Genomic DNA, 13706 nt, shown 5'->3' on the forward strand with positions numbered 1-13706 from the left:
TCGATGTGGACTATTGTTAGATTTAGAATATGATTGCAAGCTGTCTCTGATTTTACAGACATCCATAAGTCATTTTTTGTTTAAGTCAAAGTACACAAAAATTACTTTATTGCAACTATACCTCAAGTATTGTAATGAAAGGCATCAAAAGCACAAGAACAATTAGTAAGCGGAGAGAGGAAACTAGTTCTGCTATTTGTAGGAATGAACATACATACATACATACATAAGACTTTATAATACAATATTTAAAATTTGTTCTTGTGCAAGTGGTGTCTGTAAGTCAGGTGTTTGCAACCAGGAATGGCCTTCACAAGACTGAGGATTATTTATAGCTTGATATAATTTAATTAGGAGCATTAAATAAATAACTCTTATACCCAAAATATTTAATGCAAAGTAATGACATTATCTCCTATATCCAAACATTCCTATTAGTCAAAGATTAATACATAATATAAATATAACTTAGTATATTGAAATGCTAGAGTCAAACCAGATTATAAAAAGCATATACTGTATATTCACAATTTTGATCTGCATTATACCACATCTAGAGAAAGGTAACTGATGGTCTGCTTCATCTTTATAAAATATTTAGATTATAGTGAATGGGATATGTACTTGGTAACTAAAGCAATGGGATAATTTTTGCTGTAAAGGAAATGCTCATAAGACAATAAAACAATATAAATCTGTCAGATCAATACTGCTGTTTGACTATATTGTTTATTGTCCATTTCCAGTGATTTTCTTAGCTTTGCAAGAATAACTTGGGATATACTGACAAAATGTACTAAACTTCTGTTAGATGCAGCCAGTTCATCCAGTGTGTTTCCTTTATGCCATAGTTAATTATATCTCTGTCCATAATATTAGTCAAAAGCCAAACTAACTAGGTAGCTGAACATTGAAGACAGAGGTACACTCATGAACATTAACAACAGTCACTGTTCCACTATATTCATTACACTGGAGAATACGATTAATACAGTCCATGGAGTGAGGAAGAATGGGGCCTGTGATCTCCAAGCTGTAAGAGTCCACAGAACCAAGACAGCCCTGGACTTTTCCACATGTATTGACAACCTTTAGGAGGTAAAGGAAATAAGAATATGGTTATACAGTTTAAGATCATATTGTAAACCAGGAAGTGTAAATATCCTGTAATCAATTAGAACAAAGAAAATCTACAGCACATTACAGGCCCTTTGGCCAACAATATTGCGCCAACCATGTAACCTATTCTAGAAACTGCCTAGAATTTCCCTAACGCATAGCCCTCTGTCTTTCTAAGCTCCGTGTATCTATCCAAGAGTCTTTTAAAAGGCCCTATTTTATCCAGATCTATCAACTTCGTTGGCAGTGCATTTCATACACCCTCTACTGTGTGTGAAAAACTTACCTCTGACATCCCCCTTGTACCTACTTCCAAGCACCTTAAAACTATGTCCCCTCGTATTAGCCATTTCAGCCCTAGGAAAAAGTCTCTGGCTATCCACACAATCCATGCCTCTCATCATCTTATACACTCTATCAGGACTCCTCTCATCCTCCATCACTCCAAGGAGCAAAAGCCAAGTTCACTCAACCTGTTCTCATAAGGCATGCTCTCTAGTCCAGGGAATATCCTTGTAAATCTCCTCTGCACTCTCACTATAAGCATCCACATCCTTTCTGTAGTCAGGTGACCAGAACTAAACACAGCAGTCCAAGTGGGGTCTAACCAAGGTCTTATATGGCTGTAACATTACCTTACAGCTTTTGAACTCAATCCCATGGCTGATGAAGGCTAACACACCATAGGCCTTCTTATGACGCCCATCACCTCCACTGTCCAATCTCAAGGTTTCTCAGTGGTATTCCTAACTGACAGATATACCCATGTCAACCTGAACTCCAACATGCTACTTCCCCAACACCAATTTGGAAGACATAGTACAGGTTCATCCCACAACTACGATTACTATGAAATTATATCTAATCCATATCTGGCATTAATGCAACATTTTTGTTCACAATTTAACTTAGCACAATTTTTCTGTTACTTTGGTTAGTTTCAGCCATTTAATGCTAATACAAAAGAAACTTGCCTGTAGCAATTGTAAAGATGCTCCAGGGAAGGCTACAGGGCAAAGCAATGTTGGTGGCAGTCCTCTCTGTACACCCTCTTGTGCAACTACATGTGGCGAGTTCATCAGGAAGGTGATCAAGGAAGCGGCAGAGGACCCTTCAACTACAACCAGAAACTTAAACTGCTTATCCTGATGGTGATTATGTCTGGTTACAAAGATAAGGAAATAATCTTATTTACAACAAATGTTGCATAACCATAGAACTGGGTTTTGTACACTGTATCATGTATTATATAATTTTTGTTGTATATGACATGAAACAAAGCAAGGACTTGTCACAGTAATTTTACCTTTTATCAGTTGTTATGACTGAAAGCTTTGTTGACACAAGTTTTTAAAGAATAAAAGGGGAACAAGAGGGGAAGCTTGAGGGAGGAAATATCCAATTCAAGAATGTTGGGCCTTTGAAGCTGGAAGAATAGCTGTAGTTGAATTTGAATACTCCACTCTTGGCATTTCTTCAGTTCTGGTCTTTTATTAAGAGATCAAAAGCTAAAGAAATGCCAAAGCCTGAGTAGTGGGGACCAGAGCAGTTTACAGAGGTGCAAATCTGTGGAGAGATTTTGAAACTTCATTGTAGGTCAGCAAGTAAAGCAGTGATGATTGAACAGGTCTGCTTAGAGCTGCGTCAAAGGCAGTAGAATTGAAATAACTTTAAACAAAGCCAGTCAGAAAAATATTAGAATACTTAAATCTAAGAGTAATGAATGTGTGTAGAAATAATGTAACAACACAGTGCATATTTCATTAACAAGTTAACTTAATCAAATTATACTGTCAACGAAGCACAAAATATCTGTAGCAAAGTAAGTGGGCTAAATGAATTACATTATATTGCAACTATGTACTGGTGAAATACAGGATTAGTGATTAGAACCAGAAAGGAACAAATTAGCGATGGATTTGGGAAATGGATAGATTTCAATTATATTTGAATGTATATATTTAATAAAAAGGATCTAGTGCTTTTAATAGTTAGAAATTGGCCAGTACAATATTGTTGGCCTTAGGGTCGTGGCTGAAAGAAGATCACAGCTGAGAGCTAAATATCCAAGAATACACATCTTATCAAAAAGACATGCAGGCTGGCAAGGAGGTGCGGTGGCTTTTTTGGTAAAAAATGAAATCATGAAGGGAAGAAGACCCTGATGGGAGTTGTATACAGGCCTCAATAGTAGCCAGGTTGTGGGTTAAATATTACAACAGGAGACAGAAAATGCATGTAAGAAAGGCAACACTGAAGACTTCGCTAAGTAAAGACTGGGAAAATCAGTTGGCACTGGATTCCAAAAGAAGAGCAGTTGTTTTTTGAAAAGAGCAGTTTGCTGTCACGTCCACTAAGGAAAATTCAATTCTGTATTTGGTACTATGTAATAAACCAGATTTGAATAGGTAACTTAAGGTATAAGAATCCTACGGAGGCAATGATCATTGTAGAATTCATCCTGCAGTTCGAGAGGGAGAAGCTGCAACTGAATGCATTAGTATTACAGTTGAATATAGGGAACTGCAGAGGCATGAGAGAGGAGCTGGCCAAAGTCGATTGGAAGGGGACCCTAGCAGGGATGATGGGAAAGCAGCAAATGCAAGAGTTCAAGCAACACCCACAAAATGCTGGTGGAACGCAGCAGGCCAGGCAGCAGACGAAGGGTCTGTGTGTTGCTTGAATTTCCAGCATCTGCAGATTTCCTCGTGTTTGCCTGAAATGCAAGAGTTTCTGGAATGGTTTCAGAGTACATACTGGGAACTCAAATGTCACTTCACTCTTTGTAAAGAGCGGGGGACCAAATATAGGAAATTATAGGCTGATTGGTAACTTCAGATGTTGTAAAAATTGAGAGTCCTTTATTAAGGATGAGGCTTCCGGGTACTTGGAAACAATGATAAAATAGGCCAAAGTTAGCCATGATTTTTTGAAGGGGAAGATCTTGTCTGACATCTCTTGGTGGATGTAACAAACAGGATAGGCAAAGGATATTTTTTACTTGGATTTTCAGAAGGCCTTTGACAAGGTGCCACAAATGAGGCCACTAAACAAGATAGAAGCCTGTGATATTACAGGAAAGGTACTAGCATGTTTAGAAGATAGGCTATCTAATCTGGCAGAAGGCAAAAAGCAGAAATAAGGGGGCATTTTCTGGTTGTCTGTCAGTGACTAGTGGTGTTCTGCAATGGTCAGTGTTGGGTATGCTCTTTTTCTTTATATGTTAATGATCTACAGATTTGATGGCTTTGTAGCTATGTTTACTGATGAAACAAAGACAGATGTAGGAGCAGATAGTGCTGAAGAAGCAGGGACTCTACAGAAGGAATTGGACAGGTTGGGACAATGTGCAAAACAGCAGCAGATTAAATACAGCATAGGGAAGAGTATGCTAATGTACTTGGTTAGAAGGAGTAAAGGTGTAGACTATTTTCTAAATGGGCAGAGAATACAAAAATCATAATTGCAAAGAGACTTGGAAGTCCTAGTTCAGGATTCTCTAAAGGTTCACACGCAGGTTAAGTCAGTAGTAAGAAAAGCAAGTGTAATGTTACTACTCACTTCAAGAGGACTAGAATATAAAAGCAAGGATGTAATGCTAACGTTTTATAAGGCATTGATTAGATCATATCTGAAATATTGTGAGTAGATTGGGATTCTGTATCTAAGGATGGATGTTCTGCCAGAGAGTTTTTAAAAAGAATGACCCCAAGAATGAAAGAGAAGTGTTCGATGGCTCTGGGCTTGTACTTGCTGGTGTTTAGAAGAATAGGGGACTTCTCATTGAAATATGCTGAATATTGAAAGGTCTGGATAGAGTGAACTTGGAGAATCTACAACGAGAGTTGTGTACAACTGTTGTGTTAACTGGACTCATGAGCATTAGGAGTGGCATTTGTATTCATTAGGCCTCACCTATGCATACTCTCACCATCAAGGCAGAAGTCTCTCGGTTTGGAGATTTGAGAAAAAGCATCTGGACTGACGCCCCAGTGCAGAATTAAGAGAATACTGTACTGAGAAACATGTTTTTGAAGATATCAATTTTAAGATGACATAAGATCCCCACAACAAATTTCATGAACAAAAGAATTCTCCCCTATCCTAGCCAGATTTATACCTCAACCAATATTATCTGTTGGTTATCACTGTACATAACAAGCTCCTGCACAGACAATTCTGCCTCCATTTGATTACCTGTAAAAACATGGGGACATTCTGATACAACCATGAACAGTGCTACATGAAAAGTGTTTAGCAAATTAATCTCACTGTAAATGTTTTAACATGCTTGAGTGATGTCTCCTTGCAATGTAGTAACTCTTCAGTTTCTTTTCTTTCAGAGCACGACGATTGGTGGTGGGGTTCCAATCACCATCACAGTTAAATTAACTAATGCAGCATGACTGAAGAACCCAATCTAGGGCCTTGACAACCGACACAGAAGAGCCACTGTGTGAAGAAGCATGATTAGTTTGATGAAAACTACATTACAGGCACTTATCTTAAATCTAATAAACAACTTATTATATTTTACTTCAATTTCTATATCATTCCGGGGATTGAGCAATATTTGCGTGGAATCATGGCTTCTTCTCAAAGCCTGACATCAATGTTATGTGCTGACTTTATCAAGTCTGTTAATTTCACCATCGACTTCCACCTACCCTTATTCATTTAGTCCATCTCCAACATCTCACTACTCGTTCTTGATCCTTGTCTCCATCTCTGGAGACAGATTATCTACCAACTTTAACAAACCCACTAACTTGCATAGTCTCCTTTACTACACCTCTTCCATCACTGTCACTTGCAAGGATGTTATTCCCTTCCCTCAATTCCTCTGATTCCACCACATTTGTTCTCATAAATGAAGAAATACTCAAATGGTAAAATAGTACAACTTTCGCTGACAATTGAAGTCAAAGCTACTGTAGGAGCAAAAGCGAAGACATGCAGCAAAGCAAAAATAAATGGGAAAATAGAGGATTGGGATGTTTTTATAATGCTGTACATAAATGATTTAGATAATGGAATAGAAGGCTTTGTTGCCAAGTTTGCAGACGATACAAACATTGGCAGGTAATGTTGAGGAAACAGGTATAAAGCAGAAGGACTTAGACAGATTAGGAGAATGGGCAAGAAAGTGGTAAGTGAAATACAATGTTGGAAAATGCATGGCCATGCATTTAGGTAGTAGAAATAAATGTGTGGACTATTTTCTAAACGGGGAGAAAATTCAGGAATCTGAGATGCAGAGGGACTTGGGAGTCCTTGTGTAGAACACTCTGAAGGTTAACTTGCAGGTTGAGTCAGTGATGAGGAAGGCAAATGCCACGTTAACATTCATTTCAGGAGGTCTAGAATACAAGAGCAAGGATGTGATGCTGAGGCTTTATAAGGCACTAGTGAGGCCTCACCTTGAGTATTGTGAATAGTTTTGGGCACCTCATTCTAGAAAAGATGTGCTGGCATTGGAGAGGGTCCAGAAGAGATTCACAAGGATGTTTCCAGGGATTAAAGGGTTATCATATGAGGAACATTTGATGGTTCTGGGTCTGTACTCACTGGAATTCAGAAGGATGGGTGGGGGGGGGGGGGATCTCATTGAAACCTTTCAAATGTTGTTCAGAGTAGATGTGGAAAGGATGTGGGAGAGTCTAGGACAAAAGAGCACAGCCTCAGGATAGAAGGGCGCCGTTTCAAAACAGATGCGGAGAAATCTCTTTAGCCAAAGGGTGGTGAATTTATGGAATTTGTTGCCACATGCAGTTGTGGAGGCCAGGTTGTCGGGTGTATTTAAGGCAGAGATTGATAGGTTCTTGACTGGACATGGCAACAAATGTTACAGGAAGAAGGCAAGGAGATGGGGTTGAGGAGGAGACAGCCAAAAGGATCAGCCATGATTGAATGGCGGAACAGATTCGATGGGCCGGACCTTATGGTCTTATAATGAGGTTTTCCATTCCAGCACATTCAAGATGTCATCTTTTCAGAAAATGGGGATCCCTCTCTGCTGCTATCAATGCAGTCCTCTCCTGAATCTCCTCCATATCCTGCGCATCTTCCCTCCCAAACATAACAGGGATATAGGTTTCCTCTTATCCTTATCTACCAACCTATGAGTGTGCTTCTAGCATACAATTCTCTGCAACTTCTGTCATCTCCAATGGGATCCCACCAGGTACATCTTCAGCTCCCCTCCTCTCTCTACAATCTGCAGGGATCACTCTCTCCATGACTCCCTCCTCACTGATGCCCCTCTGGGCATTTATCCATGCAACCACCCCAAATATTGCACCTTCCCCTATTGCTCTTCCCTCACCACCATTCAAGGCCCTTATCAATCATTCCAGGTGAGGCAGACCTTCATAAATGACACTGGATTCACATATTGCATCTGGTGCAGCTCCCTCTACATTGGTGAGACCCAATGCAGACTGAGGGACTGCTTCATCTAATACATTCGCTCCATCCGCTGTAACAGCTAAAATCTCCTGGTGGCCAATCATTTTGATTCCACTTCCCTTTTACAAATTGACATGTCTGTCCATGACCTCGTTTATGGCCAAGTTAAGGCTAGAAGCATGAGGGGAACAACATCTTATAGTCTGTTTTGGTTGTCTTCAACCTGATAAATTAACATCGATTTCTCCAACTCCCTTCTGTTCCCACCATGCTCCCTTTGTTGTCCATTATCCATCTGGCCCCATTACCTCTCCTCTTTCCTCCCCCACCCCACAACTTGCCCATCACCCACACCTTCTTCCCTTTATTCTGTGGATCCACCAGCCTCCTCTCCTATCAGATTCCTTCTTCTTCAGCTCTTTGCCTCTTCCACTTATCTCTTCCAAGCTGCTCACATCATTCCAACTTCTCCTACCCCACCCACCTACCTTTCCTCTCTCCCTCAGCTATTACCCACCAGCCCATGCTCCCTCACCCCTCCACACACACTTTCCCCACCCTTTTATTTTGCCTTCTGCCTCTTTCTTTCTTGCCCTGGTAAAGGGTCTTGCCCCAAAACACCAAATGTTCATTTCCCTCCACTGCAGCTGCCTGACCTGCTGACTGCTTCCAGCTCCTTTGCGTGTCTTACTCTTATGCGTACCTCCTTAAAGGCTGACTACCAACGAACCCATTAGGTTCGTCTTGTTTTGCACACCAGGCTACTAACTCAATGAAATATTGAAAAGGATACAGATAACATTCAGATGAGTTTGATGGATGGAAATCTTCCTGAGATTCTGTCACAGAGGTCTTTTCAACCCATAGAGAATGTGTATCTGTCCCAGCTTGACTGTCACTTTCTTCCTTATTTCTGTTAATGAGAAAATTAACATTTGCCATACAGTCCATTTGACTAATAAAGAAAATTGCCAGTGAAGCGAGGCTGGTTAACTGTTTTTATTAAACTTGAAACATCACTCTTTTTGCCTTAGGAATTGTACGAGTGCAATGGAGGAGAAACAAATTGAAGCCACAGCTATTGCTGAACTCTTAACTACTTCTCACAGTTTGGGAATTTAGGTATGATCAATGCTATATTAAAATATCAAGTCAGGTCTATTACCATTTAACTTGTTACGAATGTGCCACAACTCTGAGGGGCCGAAGGGTACAAAGTCGCCCCCTCCTTTTTGGGAATCGCAAGATCGCTATTAATTCGGGTCTGGGACCCAGGAAATGAGAGAGAGACACGCAGAATCCTCAAGGTTTGGAATGTGTCCTGGCCTCAGCGAAACAAAAACCCCTGATAACGGCTATTGTCTCTTGGAGATGGAATTGTGTATTGAGTACTGTACTATTCATTGAAGCCCTCAGGGGACGACCAGAGTGGGCTGGTTGAGGGATTGCATCATCCCAACCTGATTGACATCTGAGACCCCGTGAGTAAGGATAAAAGAGGGTCTGGGGAACAACCCCTTTAGACGCACCAGGAGAAACGCTGGAAAGCCAGTGACAGCGTTTTATAGCCAACGCCAGTGAGGGCCTGTGTGCATCCTCCCTTGCCAGGGTAGCGGGCTCATCACGGAAGAACGGCTTAGCTAAAGGAGAGGCCACAAGTGAACGGCCACACTAACGAGACTCCGACGGATCGAAACCATAAAAGGAATCGGCAAGTTTTTTCTCCAAATCTCTCTCTCTCCAACCATTGCAAAACCCAGCGGTCCCCAAGGCTGCAGCCTGCATGAACTGAGTGACTTTTATATTTCCATCGGACAATACATTATCCCCTAGACAACGATAGAACTATTTCTTATTGATTATTATTATACCCGCACTTTTAGATTTAGTATTGACGACGTATATTATCTGTATATTAGCATTGATATTACTTTTGTGTATTTTTACCAATAAATACTGTTAAAAATAGTATCATCAGACTTCAAAGGACCTCTCTATCTTTGCTGGTAAGTGACCCAGTTACGGGGTTCATAACAAACTATATACATTATATATAACATGTAATAACAATATAAGGTATGTAGAAACAAGACATTTCTCTGAACCAGCGTGTAAAGCACAGTAGTACTCATAACACAAGAAAACTTATGAAAATTTATAAAACACATAAATTAAACACAGTAAGGTATGGAACAGATTAACCAGTGGCAACCTGAATACAACGTGGCCGGGAGTTCAGAAGCCTAATGGCCTGAGGGAAGAAGCTGATTCCCATTCTGACCGTTCATGTTTTTATGCAACAGAGACCCCCTGATGGTAGAAAGTCAAAGAGATTACTGGATGGATAAGTGGGATCCTTAATAATACGGAGGGCCTTCATACACAGCGCTCCTGATAAATGTCCCTGATGGATGGTAGGGAGACCCCTATGATCCTTTTGGCTGTTCTCACAGACTTCCAGCCCAGTGCTTGGCTACTCCCATACCATGTGGAGATGCAACTTGTCAGGACACTCTCAAAGGCGTTCCTGTAAAACGCAGTTTAGAAGGGGGTCTTGCTTGCCTCAATCTTAATCTTCATGGCTTCTAGAATAACTACAGGCTGCAAAGTGTTGCTGATGTTAAATTGCAACATCAGGGTTCAAAGTAATTCTATTATCAAAGTATATACTACCTTGAGATTGATAAGTATACAAATTTGTTCGTATACAAATTGTGATTTTAATTGTATATTCTGTCTGTGTAGAATATGCAATCTGTTCTGCAATGAAATCAATCATTCAGTTTTGTCACTGTGGGCCTAGATTCATCGTTTCACCATCGCAAGATAAAAAACAATTGCTTGAAATACCAAGGCATACAAGGTTTATTCTTAAGTAATGATACCAGCCAAGAAATAGTAAAAACATGCCATATGAAATAAATACAAAAGGTACAGGATTGTTATAAAATATGCATAGGGATAGGATAACGTCTCAAGATTGTTCAATGCTATTTCCAATACACAAGTGTAAAAGACAAAATAATTCTCTGGATCTGATCTGATGCAGCGCAAAAAAAAACCCCACAAAAATAAACTGTTGAAAGACGATGACAGACATATTAGTGAAACAAAATATTTGTACTGCATTACCTGCTTTAAATTTATCTGATCCTGAATTTCAATATTGCCAATATCTTCCAACATTGTTTATCCTGCAGTATGAGAGTTTTCCCACAGTGCACAATCTGAACAATTTTCCACTACCAGCTTAACATTATTAGTCAATAAAAATTGGAAAGTTTTCTAGTTAGATTCCCTGTTTCTGTTTTAACCTGGTTCCTTTGGTCAGCCTATTTGATTACCAGCAGCCAGAATCAGCCTTCAATTATCTCAAATCAATTTCCAAGTCTCATGACTACTACTTGTGTTGCTCATGTCCCATTTAAATTTAAATTTCATGTCTCCTCTCATTTTAAGCCTATACCTACTGGTTTTGGACAGCTTTACCCAGGGGAAAAGTCTGGCTATTCACTTCATCTGTTTACGTCATGATTTTATATATTGCTATAAGGTCATCCTTCACCAGGCTATGAAGAAACGTCCTAGCCCACCAGTCCCAGTGACGTCCTCGTAACTCTTTGTTGCACCCTTTCTGATTTAATTTCATCTTTGCTTCAGCAAGGTATCCAGGATTGTACGCAGTACTCCTAATCTGGCCTTATCAATATATTAAACAGCTATAACATGACTTCCCAATTCCTGTACCCAACATCCTGGATTGATGAAGGCAAGAGTGCCAAATACCTTCTTCACCACCATGTCCACTTGTGTCAAAGAACTATGTACCTGGACCCCTAGGTCTCTCTGTTCTACAACAGTCCCCAGGACCCTACAATTTACGATGCAAATGCCTTTTCTCCTTGGAGCGAAAGAGGATGAGAGGTGACTTGATAGAGGTGTACAAGATGATGAATAGACAATAGACAATAGGTGCAGAAGTAGACCATTTGGCCCTTCGAGCCTGCACCGCCATTTTGAGATCATGGCTGATCAACTACTATCAATACCCGGTTCCTGCCTTGTCCCCATATCCCTTGATTTCCCTAAGATACCTATCTAGCTCCTTCTTGAAAGCATCCAGAGAATTGGCCTCCACTACCTTCCGAAGCAGTGCATTCCAGACCCCCACAACTCTCTGGGAGAAGAAGTTTTTCTCTGTCCTGAATGACCTACCCCTTATTCTCAAACCATGCCCTCTGGTACTGGACTCTCCCAGCATCTGGAACATATTTCCTGCCTCTATCTTGTCCAATCCCTTAATAATCTTATATGTTTCAATCAGATCCCCTCTCAATCTCCTTAATTCCAGCGTGTACAAGCCCAGTCTCTCTAACCTCTCTGCGTAAGACAGTCCAGACATCCCAGGAATTAACCTCGTGAATCTACGCTGCACTTCCTCTACAGCCAGGATGTCCTTCCTTAACCCTGGAGACCAAAACTGTACACAATACTCCAGGTGTGGTCTCACCAGGGCTCTGTACAAATGCAAGAGGATTTCCTTGCTCTTGTACTCAATTCCCTTTGTAATAAAGGCCAACATTCCATTAGCCTTCTTCACTGCCTGCTGCACTTGCTCATTCACCTTCAGTGACTGATGAACAAGGACTCCTAGATCTCTTTGTATTTCTCCCTTACCTAACTCTACACCGTTCAGATAATAATCTGCCTTCCTGTTCTTACTCCCAAAGTGGATAACCTCACACTTATTCACATTAAACGTCATCTGCCAAGTATCTGCCCACTGACCCAGCCTATCCAAGTCACCCTGAATTCTCCTAACATCCTCATCACATGTCACACTGCCACCCAGCTTAGTATCATCAGCAAATTTGCTGATGTTATTCTCAATGCCTTCATCCAAATCGTTGACATAAATTGTAAAAGTCAGAGGCTTTTTCCCAGGGCTGAAATGGTTGCCACAAGAGGACACAGGTTTAAGGTGCTGGGGAATAGGTACAGGGGAGATGTCAGGGGTAATGTTTTTTTTACTCAGAGTGGTGAGTGTGTGGAATGGGCTGCCGGCAACGGTGGTGGAGGCAGATATGATAGGGTCTTTTAAGAGACTTTTAGATAGGTACATGGAGCTTAGAAAAATAGAGGGCTATAGATAAGCCTAGTAATTTCTGAGGTAGGGACAAGTTCCTTTGTGGGCCGAAGGGCCTGTATTATGCTGTAGGTTTTCTATGTTTCTGTACCATACAATGGTTTGCCTTACCTAAAAGTAACACCCCACATTTCACCAAATTAAACACCATCTGCCCATTCCTTGGCCCACTGGACCAACTGATTAAGATCCCATTGTAATCTTAGATAACCTTCTTCTCTGTCCACTATACCACCAATTCAAGTATTATCCACAAACTTACTAACCACACCATCTGCATTCTGATCCAAATTGTTTATAAGAATGACAAACGAAAATGGACCCAGCATGAATCGCTGCAGTACACTGCTGGTCAGGAAAACAACCTTCTACTGAGACCATGTGAAAAGCCCTCGGGCAAAGTGGGCTGGTTGAGAGAAAGATCGCATTACCTGCAACCTGATTGACACCTGCGATCCCGTGAAGAAGTATAAAGGAGGGTCTGAGGGGGGGAAACACTCAGACGCACCAAGGAGACACCAAGGAAGCACGATACCGATTCCCGTGGGAGCAGGAAGCCATTTTGAAGGAAGCCACGTGCGTTAGATTCCAAATTTTGAATCTGTGGCTAGAACCAATGAAAGACTGCTTTTAACTAACAACGGGGAAGCCTGCTCCCCTGATTCCAAGGATTTGCTCTGCAAAGACAACGGGCAAGTGTTTATCCTTTCTAAATCATCTCTCTCTCTCTACAACGTGAAAACCCCAGCGGTTCCCAAAAGGGAAAAGCCTGCAAACTTCTGAGTGACTCTTTATATTTCAATTGGACTCAGTATTACCCCTAGACAACTATAGAGCTTATTTCTGATTGATTATTATTACACCGGTGTTTTAGATTGAGTTTTGACGATGTATATGATCTGAATGTTTTGTATTAACCATACGTTTGTGCCCTTTTTGAATAAAACGTTTGAAAATAGTAGCATCCGACTCAGCTGATCCCGCTATCTTTGCTGGTAAGTTACCTGGTTACGGGGTTACGTAACACTACCAA

At 40.8% G+C, this 13706-nt stretch overlaps 2 protein-coding genes across 3 annotated transcripts in view; one reads left to right on the forward strand and one right to left on the reverse strand.

The window, feature by feature from the left end:
* The window catches only part of mmut (methylmalonyl CoA mutase), a 41405-nt gene extending 31907 nt beyond the window's left edge, over nucleotides 1-9498 (forward strand). The window contains exons 13-14 of one of the 2 annotated variants that reach the window (XR_012100324.1): nucleotides 5463-5615; nucleotides 8562-9498. The gene's annotated coding sequence lies outside the window, so the exon portion shown is untranslated. Of the gene's footprint in view, nucleotides 1-5462 lie in introns of both variants that reach the window. The other variant, XM_073057199.1, reaches the window with a different exon arrangement.
* The window catches only part of LOC140733621 (protein downstream neighbor of Son-like), a 51482-nt gene continuing 38101 nt past the window's right edge, over nucleotides 326-13706 (reverse strand). Inside the window, exons 7-9 of the mRNA XM_073057200.1 lie at nucleotides 8321-8440; nucleotides 2094-2280; nucleotides 326-1089 (exon numbers count right to left, since the gene is read on the reverse strand). Of these exons, the coding sequence (XP_072913301.1) occupies nucleotides 892-1089; nucleotides 2094-2280; nucleotides 8321-8440 (505 nt within the window). The 3' untranslated portion in view covers nucleotides 326-891. The remainder of the gene's footprint in view (nucleotides 1090-2093; nucleotides 2281-8320; nucleotides 8441-13706) is intronic.

This window comes from Hemitrygon akajei, chromosome 9 (genome assembly GCF_048418815.1).
Source record: "Hemitrygon akajei chromosome 9, sHemAka1.3, whole genome shotgun sequence".
Lineage (NCBI taxonomy): Eukaryota > Metazoa > Chordata > Chondrichthyes > Myliobatiformes > Dasyatidae > Hemitrygon > Hemitrygon akajei.